The following is a 15,088-nucleotide window of genomic DNA, read 5'->3' as shown; positions in this document are numbered from 1 at the left end:
AGATGATCACATAGACCAGTTGCAAACCTAGCAACTTTAAGACTTGTGGACTTCAACTCCCAGAATTCTCTAGCAAACATATTCTGGGAATTGACGTTTACACGTCTTAAAGTGCCCGAGGTTGACAAACCATAGACATTTGAATATGAATGCTTATTAACGGTGCTGTGCAAATATGTTTCTGTCCCTGTTAAGCTTTAATTTCCTTAGTTCTTATTTCATCTACCATCAATTATCCTTGATTTGCACAAATATTAATGCTTTCAGTTTACTGTTTTAACAATTGGCTGACAGCTTGTCTTGGATCAGAGTATGATTCAGCCATTTTAAATATCTAATCATGCAGCTAGTTGGCATCAACAACTTGATGTCAACTCTTATCCCCAAAATTCAAAGTGAAATTCAAAATTATAAGCAGTCAATGTGTAGCAAAGATCCAAAGAGTGACGCTTTGAGGCCTTTTGTAAGCAACTTCCTAAACATCTCCATTGTGTCTAGCCTGATCTTGCTTAGCTTTTGATCCTAGAGAAAGGAAATCTAGTCTTGCAACCTGCTGAGCTACCTATTCAGCTATTGGACAGTATGGTATAGTAGTCACCACCAGATGGATTCGTAGCTGGCTGACCAACTGCACTCAGAGTGTGGTCCTCAATGGAACTGCATCTATATGGAGGGAAGTATGTAGTGGGGTACCCCAGGGCTCTGTTCTGGGCCCAGTGCTCTTCAACATCTTTTTCAATAAATTGGGGATAGATGAGGAATTCATCAAATTTGCAGACGACACCAAGCTGGCAGGAATAGCCAACACCCCAGAAGATAGGTTTAAAATACGGAAGGATCTTGACAGATTTGAACCATGGGCGTTATCTAAGAAAATAAAATTCAGCGGTGAAAAAAGTAAAGTTCTACATTTAGGTAAGAAAAAACAAGTGCACAGGAATAATATAGGTGGTACCTGGCTCAATAGTAACTTTGAGAGGGATGTTGGAATCCTAGTGGATAATCGTATAAGACAGCAGCGTGCTGCAGCTGCCAAAAAAGCCAATACAGGCTGCATTAACAGAGGGAGAGAATCAAGATCACGTGAAGAGTTAATACCACTTTACAATGCCTTGGGAAGGGTGCACTTGGAATGCTGCATCCAGTTTTGGTCACTACAATGTAAAAAAGACATTGAGATTCTAGAAAGAGTACAGAGAAGAGCAACAAAGATGATCAGGGGACTGGAGGCTAAAACATATAAGGAACGGTTGCTGGAATTGTGTATGTCTAGTTTAATGAAGAGAAGGACATGGGGGGGGACATGCTAGCCCGGTTCCTGCAACCGTTCTTCATGTTTTAGCCTCCAGGCCCCTAATCATCATCATCATCATCATCGTAATAATAATAATAAGTTGGAAGGGACCTTGGAGGTCATCTAGTCCAACCCCCTGCTCAGGCAGGAAACCCTATACCATTTCAGGCAAATGGCTGTCCCGTCTCCTCTTAAAAACTTCCAGTGTTGGAGCATTCACCACCTCTGGAGGCAGGTTGTTCCACTGGTTAATTGTTCTAACTGTCAGGACGTTTCTCCTTAGTTCTAGGTTGCTTTTCTCCTTGACTAGTTTCCATCCGTTGCTTCTTGTCCTGCTTTCAGGAGCTTTGGAGAATAGCTTGATTCCCTCTTCTTTGGGGCAGCCCCTGAGATATTGGAAGACTGCTATCATGTCACCCCTCACCCTTCTCTTCATTAAACTACACATACCCAATTCCAGCAACCGTTCCCTGTATGTTTTAGCCTCCAGTCCCCCAATCATCTTTGTTGCTCTTCTCTGTACCCTTTCTAGAGTCTCGACCTCTTTTTTACATCGTGGTGACCAAAACTGGGTGCAGTATTCCAGGTGTGGCCTTACCAAAGCATTGTAAAGTGGTATTAGTACTTCACTTGATCTTGATTCTATCCCTCTGTTAAGGCAGCCTAGCACTGTGTTGGCTTTTTTGGCAACAAAGTCATCTTTGTTGTTCTTCTCTGCACTCTTTCTAGAGTTTTAACATCTTTTTTTTTTATAGTGCGGTGATCAAAACCGGATACACTATATAAGATGTGGTCTTACTAAGGCCCTGTGGAGCCGTATTAGTACCTCACGTGATCTTAATTCAGTCTCTCTGTTTAATGAAACTTAGGACTGCATTGCCATTTTTGGCAGCTGCAGCACACTGCTGGCTCATCTTTAATTGATCGTCCCCTTAGGACTCCAAGGTCCCTCTCACAGTTTCTGCTATGACGCCAGGTTTCCCCTAATCTGTACGTGTATTTTTGGTTTTTCTTGCCCAAGTGTAAAATTTTACTTTTCTCTGGGTTGAATTTCATTTTGTTAGATAACGCCCAGGGTTCACGTTTGTCACATCGGCCTAAAATGCAATCATTTAAGTCCAGTCTTTTGTAAGTCGCTTTGTTCAAAGAACACTTTCTTAGTTTTCTTGGCTGTCCTTGGTATCCTCAGATGTCTTGGAAAATAGGTTGACCCCTTCTTTTTATTTTTTATTTATTTTTTATTTTTATTACATTTATATCCCGCCCTTCTCCGAAGACTCAGGGCGGCTTACAAGCTTAGCAGTAGCCGTCATTCTATGTATATGCCTGCTTGTTAGGGCTTTCACACACACCCCAAGCGGCATTATTACAAAGTCAGCTTATTGCCCCCAACAATCTGGGTCCTCATTTTACCTACCTGGGAAGGATGGAAGGCTGAGTCAACCTTGAGCCTGGTGGGATGCGAACCTGCACTAATTGCAGGCAGCTGGTGTTACTTAAGGAGGCATTAGCCCACTGCTCCACCACTGCTCCACCAAGGCTTGTGGCAACCCATCAGATATTGGGACACGGCTATCGTATCACCCCTGCTCCTTCTCTTCACTAGACTAGCCGTGCCCGGTTCTTGCGAGCGTTCTTCTTGTCTTGCCTCTCTTCTACTGAAAGATAGTCAAAATTACAGATTGATAACACTAAAGGATTCTCCGGTTGTGGTTTTCCCATCTTCTCTACGTCTTTATGCACATTCAAGCAATTTTTTTTAAGCCTATCAGATTTTCTCTAGCAATTCCGGAATGCTGTCAATAGTTGCTCATGGTGTGGCGAGCAGGTGGTAAATATTATTTATTGAGTGAGCGTGCAAATTCATTTATTATTTTAGGGTCTCCAGACTTATACAATCTTCCTGGGTCCAAACCCCAAGCTTTATTTTTTTTTCAGAGCGATTACAGGTAGTCCTTGACTTATGACCCACAATTGAACCCAAAATTTCTAATAATAAAAATAATAATGATGATGATAATGATAATGATGATGACAATAATAATAATAATAATTTATTTTTTTATTTTAGTTATATTTATATTTATTTATTTTATTATATTTATAATAATAATAATAATAATAATAATAATAATAATAAGAATAAGAATAAGAAGAAGAAGAAGAAGAAGAAGAAGAAGAAGAAGAAGTAGTTAGAAGTGACCTTAGAGGTCATTTAGTCCAACCCCCTGCTCAGGTAGGAAACCCTATACCATTTCGGGCAAATGGCCGAAGTGAGACATTTGTTGAGTTTTGCTCCATTTTATGCCCTTGTTAAGTGAATCCCTGCAGTTGTTAACAATGTGGTTGTTAAGTGAATCTGGCTTCCCCATGGACTTTGCTTGTCAGAAGGTCGCAAAAGGGGATCGCATGACTCCGGGAAAATGCAGCTGTCATAAATATGAATCAGCGGCCAAGCGTCTGAATTTTGACGGAGATGCTGCAATGGTTGTAAGTGTAAAAAAAAATGGTCATAAGCCACTTTTTCCAGTGCCGTTTCAGAAACCCGTCATTAAACCAACGATTGTAAGTCGAGGACTATCTGTAACGTTTTTAATCTGTGTGCAAAATGGAATTAGGAGTTCTGTAAAAGCTCGTTTAATATTGTGGTTCCTTCCTTTGTTTTTGTTTTTCCAGCTCCTCTGCAGAGACAGCCTATCTCCCCTCTGAACTAGAGTTAATGGCATAAACGTGCCTGCCACTTACCAAGCAACCTTACATGAGAATCTGTTCAGGGATTGACAGCCTCAGCCAGATGTTTGACCCAGCCCATGCCGAGGACTGGGAAGTCTCCTAGAAAAGGGGCTGGCTGACTACGGATGAGGCCCAAACCGACTTGGGACAAAATGGCTGCCAAGGAAGGCACCCAGTCCAGCTTTGGCCTCCGGTTTCATGCCGAGCTGGAGCAAGGAATGCATCAGCGGATTAAGATGGAGGAAGAGGAGCCGGCGGATTCCTCCACATCTGGAGAAGGCTTGGAGGAAGCTCCTCATCTCCTTCAGCCTGGAAGCATTCGGGAGTTCTTGCAAAGGCCGCCCGGAGACCAGGAAGCCGGAGATGGGCTCCTCCAGCGGTGGGAGGCCCAGTGGCAGGATTTTCTGAAGAAACTGGAGTACCCACACTCAGAATGGGAGACGCCGCAGTTGCTGGACGAGCCCACCCCCTGGGACAACACCAAGGCCTTCTTGGCGTCTTTTGAACAAGTGGCCCAGGCCTGCCAGTGGCCCAGAGAAGACTGGATGGCCCGTCTCTTGCCTGCCCTGAACGGGGAAGCAGAGCAGATCTTCAGCAATCTGGACACCAGGGACCGGGTGGACTACGACAAGGTCAAGGCGGCCATCTTGAGGGGGGACGCCATTGCCAGGGAGCGCCAGCGGCAGAACTTCCGACGGTTCTGTTACCAGGAGGCTGAAGGTCCGAGGGGCGTCTACTACCAGCTCCAGAAACTTTGCCATCGCTGGCTGAAGGTGGAGAGACACTCCAAAGAGCAGATCCTGGAGCTGCTGATCCTAGAGCAGTTTCTGGCCATCCTGCCCCCCGAGATGCAAAGTTGGGTCCGGGAACACGGTCCGGAGACCTGCTCCCAGGCGGTGTCCCTGGCCGAGGATTTCCTGCAAAGGCAACCAGCCGAGGCGGGTTGGGAAGAACAGGTGAGCTTTGGAACCGCCGGGGACTTCTTTGCAGCAAGATGCCGTGGCTCGCTTCTCCCCATGTGCCAAGCCACAAATCTGGATTAACAGTTCAGTTCCGTACCGTACAATGGTGGTGAAAGGAAGGCTGGGGTTTTGCAGCTTGCTGAAAAACAGCCCTGCTTTGCAGGAGCCCTCCAACTCGGTGAGAATGCAACCCCCAAAAATAAGTTAATGTCGTGAGCCCCCCTCCCGCCTCATCCAGGAAAACGAATGGATTGGGAAGAAATAAATATAATATTAGTTTGATGATTAAAAAATTAAACTACGTATCGAAAGTGTTGTCAAATGTTGGCCACCATGGGCTGGCTGAAGCAAAGTAGGAGTAAGTTTTGACTCTGCTTCTGTTTTATTTATGTACGCTTGATCGGCTCAAAAAAAAAACAACGCGTGACCCATAACAGCAATTCCTGTTGCAAACCATAAGTAGTCCTCGCTTAACAACGGTACTTGAGACCGGAATTTCCATCACTAAGCAATGCAGTCGCAAAGCATGCCATCACACGACTGCATCAGTGACGGCATTCCTGGTTGCCGCTGTTAAGCGAGGATCTCAGGCGGTTAAACAAGGACTTCCTTGTGACTTCCTACTGGCTTCCCATAGGCAAAGTCATTGGGGAAGCCATTAGGAAATTGAAAGTCCCAAGTAGCCCAAGCAGGCCAGCAGGCAGATAAGGGGCTGCTGCTGGGTAGAGGAATGTGTGAATGAGTTTCCAACATTCTCTGGTGGCTTCGCTGTTGACTTTGCTTGTGGGAAGCCAACAGGAAAGGTTGCAAATGACAATCTCGTGACCTGGGTCATTGCAACCATCATAATTGCAAGGTGGTTGCCAAATGCCCGGATATTAACCACGTGACCCAAGGCTGCTGGGACATCCAGAGGACTGGTCATAAGTCCCCCTTGTTCAGTGCCATTGGAACTTGGAACGGTGACTGAACAAGGGGTTGTTAATCAAGGCCTACAAGATCCTGTGTTGTACAGATCCAATCTCAGTTGTAATTTTACTCTTAAAGTGATATCTTCCACTGTGGTATAAAATGTCTCCAAGATTAAAACACCTAAAGTTGAGGGCCATTAATGGGTAAGGGGCTGGACTAGGAGTAAGGAGACCCATGTTCGGATCCCCACTCGGTCATGGACGGTGATTCTGTCTCCCATTTGGATTGGTCTTCTCTACGGTCTGAGTGTTGCTCAACTGTAGCTACTTTTAAGAGGTGTGGACTTCCAACTCCCACAATTTCCCAGCCAGCATATTCCAGGAGTTGAAGTCCACATATCTTGAAAAGTTGTTAAATGTTGAGCAACGCTGGTCTAACTTGTCCCAAAGATGCTTTTTTTCACGAGGCAACTGGACTTTCTTGTGTTTCTTTGAAGACGTTTTGCTTCTCATCCGAGAAGCTTCTTCGGCTCTGACTGGATGCTGGGGAGATGGAAGGATTGGGCAGCCTTCTCTCAATGGGGAGGGGGGAGAGAGAGGGAGAGAGAAGCGGGGGGTATGACAACATCTATCTTCCGTCTACAACACGGCCCTTTCAGAAGTTCCAAGAAGGCTCCAGATCCATTTGCACCACTCAGGTAAACCTGAGGACACAGATAAAGCCCCAGGTGGCCTCAACGACTCTCTAAGAATGCAAATGACCGGCTTTCTGCAAGGAGTATAAATCCTTCCATTTCCCCACCATCCTGTCGGAATTGAAGAAGCTTCTTGGATGAGAAGCGAAACCCCTTCGAAGAAAAACAAAAGAAAATCCAGTTGCCTCTTGAAAAAAGCACCTTTGGGACAAACCACGACCTGGATGACTGAGAACCTCCGTAGACATTTAGCTGGCCTTAACTTGTCACTGAACAGTGGTTTTAATTAGGTTACTAATTATTGGGGTATATAGCCCTACATTCAGGGAGAAAGACTTGTGGGGGTGTCCTTCAGATGTCAACCCAGCTCCATCTTAGTCTGCAGCCCAGTTTCATCACCTCTCCTGTCATGTAGGCCCAGTTGGATGGATTTGCTCATCGTAAAATGGATTTGTGGGGGTCAAAGATAGCTTCAATTCCTGTCCTTTGATGCCCTGCTTGGAGCCTCCATTTTCTTCTCTTCCTCTCAGTGCCTCTGCTTCCAGATCTTTCCTTGAAGTGATGTCTCCCTTTTCCTTCCAGGAGCTGGGACCCATTGAAGAAATCGCGCTGGTCTTCTCCGAGGGAGAAGAGTCACCATCAAATGAGGCCGATGGGGACATTCAGGAGAAAGATGTTGGATCCTTGGGTGAGAATAAATGAATTTTACCTTCCTTTCAAAAAGAAAAAAAACACCACTTTTTTTTAAGTAGGAACCCATAAAATTTACAGGGATACAGACCCTCAGCTTATGACCATAATTGAGCCCGGAAATTGTAAAGGTTTCTGGTTGTTAAGCAGGTCATTATATAATCATAATATACAGTAAGTCCTCATCTTACGACCACAACTGAGCCCAAGAATTCCGTTGTTAAGCGAGACAGCTGATAAGTGAATTTTGCCCCATTTTACAACCTTTCTTGCCACAATTGTTAAGTGAATCACTGCAGTTGTTGAGTTAGTAACACGGTCGTTAAGTGAACCCGGCTTGCCCACTGGCTTTGCCCTTTAGGAGGTCACAAAAAGTGACACCAGAACTCTGCGTCGTAAATCGGAGTCAGTTGCCAAGTGTCTGATTTTGATCATGTGACCCTGGGGAAGCAGCAACGGTCGCAAGTGTGAAAAATGGCCATAAGTCACTTTTTTCATGCCGTTGAACCTTCAGACGGTCACTAAATGAACTGTTGTAAGTCAAGGACTACCTGTAGTTAGAGCGGTGGACTAGCATAATCTAGCATGCAGAGTAGACAATCTATGTACACTCCTGGGATTTCCCTGTGTGGTTTGCCATTTAAAATTTGATCCTAGCACAGGGGTAGGCAACCTTGGCTCTTTTATGACTCACGGACTTCAACTCCCAGAATTCCTGAGCCAGCATGGCTCAGCTTAGACACCTCTCCATTTCCCCTCAGCATGGCTGGCTCAGGAATTCTGGGAGTTGAAGTCCACGAGTCATAAAGCAGCCTAGGCCAGGGGTAGGCCACCTTGGCTCTTTTATGACTCGTGGACTTCAACTCCCAGAATCCCTGAGCCAGCATGGCTCAGCTTGGAAACCTCTCCCTTTCCCCTCAGCATGGCTGGCTCAGGAATTCTGGGAGTTGACGTCCACGAGTCATAAAGCGGCCTAGGCCAGGGGTAGGCAACCTTGGCTCTTTTATGACTCACGGACTTCAACTCCCAGAATTCCTGAGCCAGCATGACTCAGCTTGGAAACCTCTCCCTTTCCCCTCAGCATGGCTGGTTCAGGAATTCTGGGAGTTGAAGTCCACGAGTCATAAAGCGGCCTAGGCCAGGGGTAGGCAACCTTGGCTCTTTTATGACTCATGGACTTCAACTCCCAGAAGGTGAAAACCTCTCACGCCAGGCGGAAACCTCTCCCTTTCCCCTCAGCACGGCTGGCTCAGGAATTCTGGGAGTTGAAGTCCACGAGTCATAAAAGAGCCAAGGTTGCCTACCCCTGTCCTAGAGAAATGAAGTCTAGTGTTGCAGCCTGCTAAGCTACCTATCCAGCTACTGGAACAGTATGGTATAATAGTTAGAGCGGCAATAATAATAATAATAATAATAATAATAATAATAATAATAATAATAATAATAATAATAATAATGAAGTTGGGGGGGACCTTGAAGGTCATCTAGCCCAACCCCCTGTTCAGGCAGGAAACCCTATACCATTTCGGACAAATGACTGTCCAGTCTCTTCTTAAAAACGTCCAGTGTTGGAGCATTCACAGCTTCTGGAGGCAGGTGGTTCCACTGGTTAATTGTTCTAACTGTCAGGAAGTTTCTCCTTAGTTCCGGGCTGCTTCTCTCCTTGGTTAGTTTCGATCCGTTGCTTCTTGTCCTGCCTTCAGGTGCTTTGGAAACTCGGATGTGGGAAATCCAGATTCAATTCTCTGCTCAGTGCAAAGACCCTTGGAAGAATTTGAGCCAGAGAGCTGTCAGTTAGATAACCGGGGAAGAGGAAAGAACCATATACTCTTTTCTACCATGAAGGTAGTCCTCAATTTATGACCACTCTGAGAATTGGCATCCATTTACAACCGTTGCAGCATTCCGGGGTCATGTGATCCCCATTTTTTACCTTCTCAGCTGGCTTCCAACAAGCACAGTCAATGAGAGAAGTTGGATTTGTTTAACAACCATTTAGTTCACTTAACAACTGCAATATTTGCTTAACAACAGTGATAAAGGTCATAAAATCTGGCCCGACTCATTTAACAAGCACCTTGGTTGGCAACAGACATTCTGACAATACATCAAGGATAACCTGTACATTAATTAAAGATAGATAGATAGATAGATGATAGATAGATAGATAGATAGATAGATAGATAGATAGATAGATAGATAGATAGATAGATAGATAGAATGATGATAGATGGAAATAGTAGATGACTGATAGATAGATAGATAGATAGATAGATAGATAGATAGATAGATAGATAGATGATAGATAGAAATAGTAGATGATAGATAGATAGATAGATAGATAGATAGATAGATAGATAGATAGATAGATAGATAGAATTATGATAGATGGAAATAGTAGATGATAGATAGATAGAATGATGATAGATGGAAATAGTAGATGATAGATGATAGATAGATAGATAGATAGATAGATAGATAGATAGATAGATAGATAGATAGATAGATGATAGATATAGTGATAGATGATAGTTAGATTCTATGATAATGATAATTAGATAGATTCTATGATAGATGATAGATGTAGAGATAGATGATATAAATAGATAGATGATAGAGATAGCTAGATAGCTAGATAGCTAGATTGATGATAGATGATATAGATTATAGATAGATAATAGATGATAGATATAGTGATAGATGATAGATATAGAGATAGATAGATAGATAGATAGATAGATAGATAGATAGATAGATAGATAGATAGATAGATAGATAGATAGATAGATAGATGGATATAGATAGATAGAATGGTGATAGATGGGAAGATAGATAGATAGATAGATAGATAGATAGATAGATAGATAGATAGATAGATAGATAGATAGATGATAGATAGAAAGAAATAGAGATAGATGATAGATGATAGATAGATGATAGTGATAGATGATAGAGATAGATGATAGATAGATGATAGATAGATAGAATGATTAGATGGAAATAGATGATAGATAGATAGATAGATAGATAGATAGATAGATAGATAGATAGATAGATAGATAGATATAGATAGAATGATGATAGATAGAAATAGTAGATGATAGATAAACAGATAGATAGATAGAATGATGATAGATGGAAATAGTAGATGATAGATAGATAGATAGATAGATAGATAGATAGATAGATAGATAGATAGATAATAGATATAGTGATAGATGATAGTTTCTATGATAATGATAATTAGATAGATTCTATGATAGATGATAGATGTAGAGATAGATGATAGATATAAACAGATAGATGATAGAGATAGCTAGATAGCTAGATTGATGATAGATGATAGATAGATGATAGATAGATAATAGATGATAGATATAGTGATAGATGATAGAGATAGAGATAGATAGATTGATAGATGGATATAGATAGATAGAATGGTGATAGATAGATAGATAGATAGATAGATAGATAGATAGATAGATAGATAGATAGATAGATAGATAGATACATAGATAGATAGATAGATATAGAGATAGATGAGAGATAGATGATAGAGATAGATGATATAGATGATAGATAGATAGAATGATTAGATGGAAATAGATGATAGATAGATAGACAGACAGACAGACAGACAGACAGACAAGGAGCCAGGCTAACACTGCTCCTCTTTTTATTATTTTTTTATGTGGATGCCATATTTAATTTGTCCTCTTGGCCTTTTTTGTGGGCGCAGGGTGGACGTGCATTAACGAGAAGATGGCCCACGCCGAAGGTTTTGACCAGGTTTTCAACAGGACCCTGAAACGGGGTAGACTGGAAAACAAAGTTTCCCACTTTGGGGAGCAGGATGACATTCTGCACGGGTGGTACCGAGCCGAGAGGAAGAAAGGCAGTGGCTTGCAAGACAGGGAGGAAGGCTCTCTCCTCTGGGAGGGCGAGGAATTGCTGGATGGTCCCGGGGTTGGCGAACAGTTCCACGAAGGAAAAGACGCCTATCTGGCGGGCGGGTGGAGCTTCCGGCAGAGAGCCGATCTGATCAAACACGAGAAAAACGATCTTTACAAATTCTCTGACGGAGGGAGGAGCTTCAAAACGACTTCCCCGGGTGCTTCAAGCAACGAGAACGACGAGGAGAAGAAGCCGCACCAGTGCCCCGAGTGTGGCAAGTCCTTTATCGCCAAAGCACACCTGATCATCCATCAGCGGATCCACACCGGAGAGAGGCCCTTTAAGTGCCTGTCCTGCGGGAAGACCTTCACCCAGCGCTCGAACCTCACCGTCCATCAGCGCATCCACACGGGCGTGAAACCCTTCCAGTGCTCAGACTGCGGGAAAAGTTTCTGCTCCAGCACCAACCTCAGCAAACACCAGAGCGTCCACGTGAAAGGGGCCCCTTACAAATGCTTAGCCTGCGGGAAAAGCTTCAAGATCCACGCCCACTTCATCGCCCACAAGAGAATCCACGCCAGGCGGAAGCTCCACTCCTGCCCGGATTGCGGGAAGTCCTTCCTCGCCGCGTTGCATCTCATCATCCACCAGCGAATTCATACCGGAGAGAAACCCTATAAATGCTTGGAGTGCGGGAAAAGCTTTAGCCAGAACGCTCACCTCAAAGTGCACCAGAAAATCCACAAAAAAGGGAAGAGGTTCCAGTGCGCCGACTGCGGAGAAAGCTTCCTCTCCAGGCTGAACCTCAGCCAGCATCAAACCCTCCACTCCGCCGAGAACCCCTACAAATGCACCGAATGCAAGAAGTCCTTCCGCCTCCACTCTCACCTGATTGCCCACAAGCGGAACCATGCCGCCAAGAAACCGCACAAGTGCTCCTATTGCGGGAAAGCTTTCTTTACCAAATCCTACTTCATCATCCACCAGAGGGTCCACACCGGGGAGAGGCCGTTCAAGTGCTTGACGTGCGGGAAATGTTTCAGCCAGAGCTCCCACCTGAACGTCCACAAGCGCACCCACACTGGGGTGAAGCCGTTCCCGTGTTCTCACTGCGGGCAGAGTTTCAGTTCAAGTGCCAACCTGCTCAAGCACCAGAGGATCCACACAGGAGAAAACCTGTACATCTGCTCCGACTGTGGGAAGAGCTTCAAGGTGCACTCCCACCTGATTGCGCATAAGCGAATGCACGCCGCCAAGAAGCCCCACAAGTGCTCCTACTGCGGCAAGTCTTTCTTCGCCAAGTCCTATCTCATCATCCACCAGAGGATCCACACCGGGGAGCGGCCCTACAAATGCTTGGCTTGCGGCAAGAGCTTCACGCAGAGCTCCAACCTGACGGTGCACGAGCGCACCCACACGGGCAAGAACCCGTTCCAGTGCTCGGACTGTGGGAAAAGCTTCAAGGTGAGTTCGCACTTGCTTGCGCACAAGAAGATCCACGAGACCAAGAAGCCGCACAAGTGCTCGTACTGCCACAAGTCCTTCGTCTTCAAGTCGTATCTGATCATCCACGAGCGGATGCACACCGGCGAGCGGCCTTTCAAGTGTCTGGCCTGCGGGAAGAGCTTTAGTCAGAGTTCTCACCTGAACGTTCACAAAAGGACGCACCTGGGGAAGAAGCCGTTCCAGTGTTCCGAATGCGGGAAAGGTTTCCGGGTGAGTTCCCAGCTCCTGGCCCACAAAACCATGCACGTGGCCAAAAAGTCTTACGCCAGCCCGACTAGCAACAACAACAACAGCAATAGTAGTAACAACAACAGCAACAGCAATAGCAATAAATGCCTGGATTGCGGGAAAACCTTTATTTCCAAGTCCTACCTGATCATCCATCAGAGGATCCACACCGGCGAGAGACCCTATAAATGCCTGGTGTGCGGGAAATGCTTCAGCCAGAGTTCGCACCTGACGGTCCACCAGAAGACGCACCGCCGCGTGAAGATGTTCCAGTGCTCCGAATGCGAGGAGAGTTTCAATTCCCACATGAAACTGTTGAAGCACCAGAGGATCCACATGAAAGGGAATCCCTTCCAGTGCCTGGATTGCGGGAAATCGTTTGTCACCAAATCGCAGCTCATCATCCATCAGAGAAGCCACACGGGGGAGAGGCCGTACAAATGCTTGGACTGTGGTAAAGGGTTCAGCCAGAGCTCCAATCTTATACGGCATCAGAGGATTCACTCGGGGGAAAACCCCTACAAATGCTCGGACTGCGGGAAAAGTTTCTGTTCGCACGAGAACCTGATTAAACACCAGAGAATTCACACCTAAAAACCTGAACGAGCTGTTGATAAGAGGTGACGTGGACCTGTGTTTCCCACCCTCGGGGGATTCTGGGAGTTGACGTTTCGTGCCTCTTAAAATCCCCGAGGTCGAGAAACAATGTGATGGACCATTCCACTGTATTAGCCAATAGTCTGCTGGGGAGACCACACCACAACAAAATGCCACATTGCCGTTTGGCTGTCACGACACGAGAATTTGCTGCTTAGAGGAATGGAGAAAGTCTCCCGGGGGGGGGGAGAGATTCTCCCATGTATTTGGAAGCCTTTACTCAGAATTTGAACTCAGTACTGTTTCTAAACTGAGGAGCTAAGAGCGGTCAGAGAGTGTTATTCTGCATCCGTCAGCCGGCTTCAGAATGATTCTTAAGGCCCACCAGCCAAGCCATCTCTTGACAAAAGCTTCCAGGTCATGTCTGTTAAATAGTCACTCCAGATGAGATTCTTTTAATTAGACTAATCTCCCACCTTTTTTCTTCAGGCCTGCAAAGGGATTTCCTTTTATTTTATCTCCAGAAACGATGGCTCTGCCAGGAAGGTTCAACTGAGAGAAAGTTCAGGGCCTTCAAGGGCCTTCCATGTTTAAGGCTACTTGGATCTCCGTCGTCCTCCTGTTCCTCCATAATCACCACCCTGCATTGATCTTGGGAGTCTCCTCTGCAAGCTACAAATTTTCATTCATCTTGGTCTACCGTAAAGAGAGGCAATCCAGCATTCTCCATATGTACAAAGATTGTGGGTGGTAGTTTAAATCATGTCAAAGATGGGGGTGAGGCTGGAGCCTAGCCTTGATTCCTTCTGACTAGCATCACTCTCTAGAGCTTAGGTTGACCAAGTCTTTCCGGTCACCTTATCTGCTGCCTTTTGTTATTTAAAAAAAAATGGATTCTGTTTGGGTCGTCGTCTTCAAGCAGACAGTCCTATCCCAAGCTCTTGAGGAGATTCTTTTTTTCACAACTTTGAAAAACGGAAGCGTGGGACTTCCTAAGCTCCTATAAAAAGGGAGAAACAGAGGTGGTAGGATCAGCCCAGGAGAAAAGCCACAAAAATACTTCGTTGGCGACCCTTGGTGGATTTTCAGGTGCCACAAGGCCTAGTGTTTTCGGCCAGATGTCTTGGAATTGGCGCAGAACACAAGAAACTGGATTTTTAAAATGGCCTTTGGTTTAAACACAGTTTAAACCAAAGGTTTTCAGCCTGTTGGGTGTTTTCCCCAAAATTATTTATTTTTCAATGCATTAATGAAATCAGAGTCCCGTTGATCCAACTAACACCACCTGGACTCTGCATTTAAGAAAATGGTTGCGAGATGAGTGACTACGGGCTAATTGAAGAAGACCCGACACCACACCACCCCACCGCCCCCCGTTCCTGCTTTTCTTCTGGAAATGTGTGTAAATCACCAAGCTGTTTTCATAAGCAAGGATGCGAAATTCTTGATTTTGGGGCGTTTCGACATGATCATCCAGCCTTCTTGTGTTCACTGCCTCCCAAAGAACAGAAAATAAGTCTTAACAAACAACATATTCTTGTATTTTGGGGTGGGGGGTAGGGATAGGGGTGGAGTTCA

At 45.0% G+C, this 15,088-nt stretch overlaps 1 protein-coding gene across 2 annotated transcripts in view; it reads left to right on the top strand.

Moving 5' to 3' along the window:
* The window catches only part of LOC308661151 (uncharacterized protein), a 180,297-nt gene extending 166,576 nt beyond the window's left edge, over positions 1 to 13,721 (top strand). Inside the window, exons 2-5 of one of the 2 annotated variants that reach the window (XM_081315951.1) lie at positions 3,487 to 3,859; positions 3,971 to 4,983; positions 7,178 to 7,283; positions 11,025 to 13,721. In XM_081315951.1, the coding sequence (XP_081172077.1) occupies positions 4,153 to 4,983; positions 7,178 to 7,283; positions 11,025 to 13,507 (3,420 nt within the window). In that variant the 5' untranslated portion in view covers positions 3,487 to 3,859; positions 3,971 to 4,152 and the 3' untranslated portion in view covers positions 13,508 to 13,721. The remainder of the gene's footprint in view (positions 1 to 3,486; positions 3,860 to 3,970; positions 4,984 to 7,177; positions 7,284 to 11,024) is intronic. The other variant, XM_081315952.1, reaches the window with a different exon arrangement.
* Positions 13,722 to 15,088: the final 1,367 nt, after the last annotated feature.

Source organism: Vipera berus, assembly GCF_964194415.1.
Source record: "Vipera berus genome assembly, chromosome: 2".
Lineage (NCBI taxonomy): Eukaryota > Metazoa > Chordata > Lepidosauria > Squamata > Viperidae > Vipera > Vipera berus.
The sequence above is the reverse complement of the archived record's forward strand: the minus strand, read 5'-3'. Positions and strand labels throughout refer to the sequence as shown.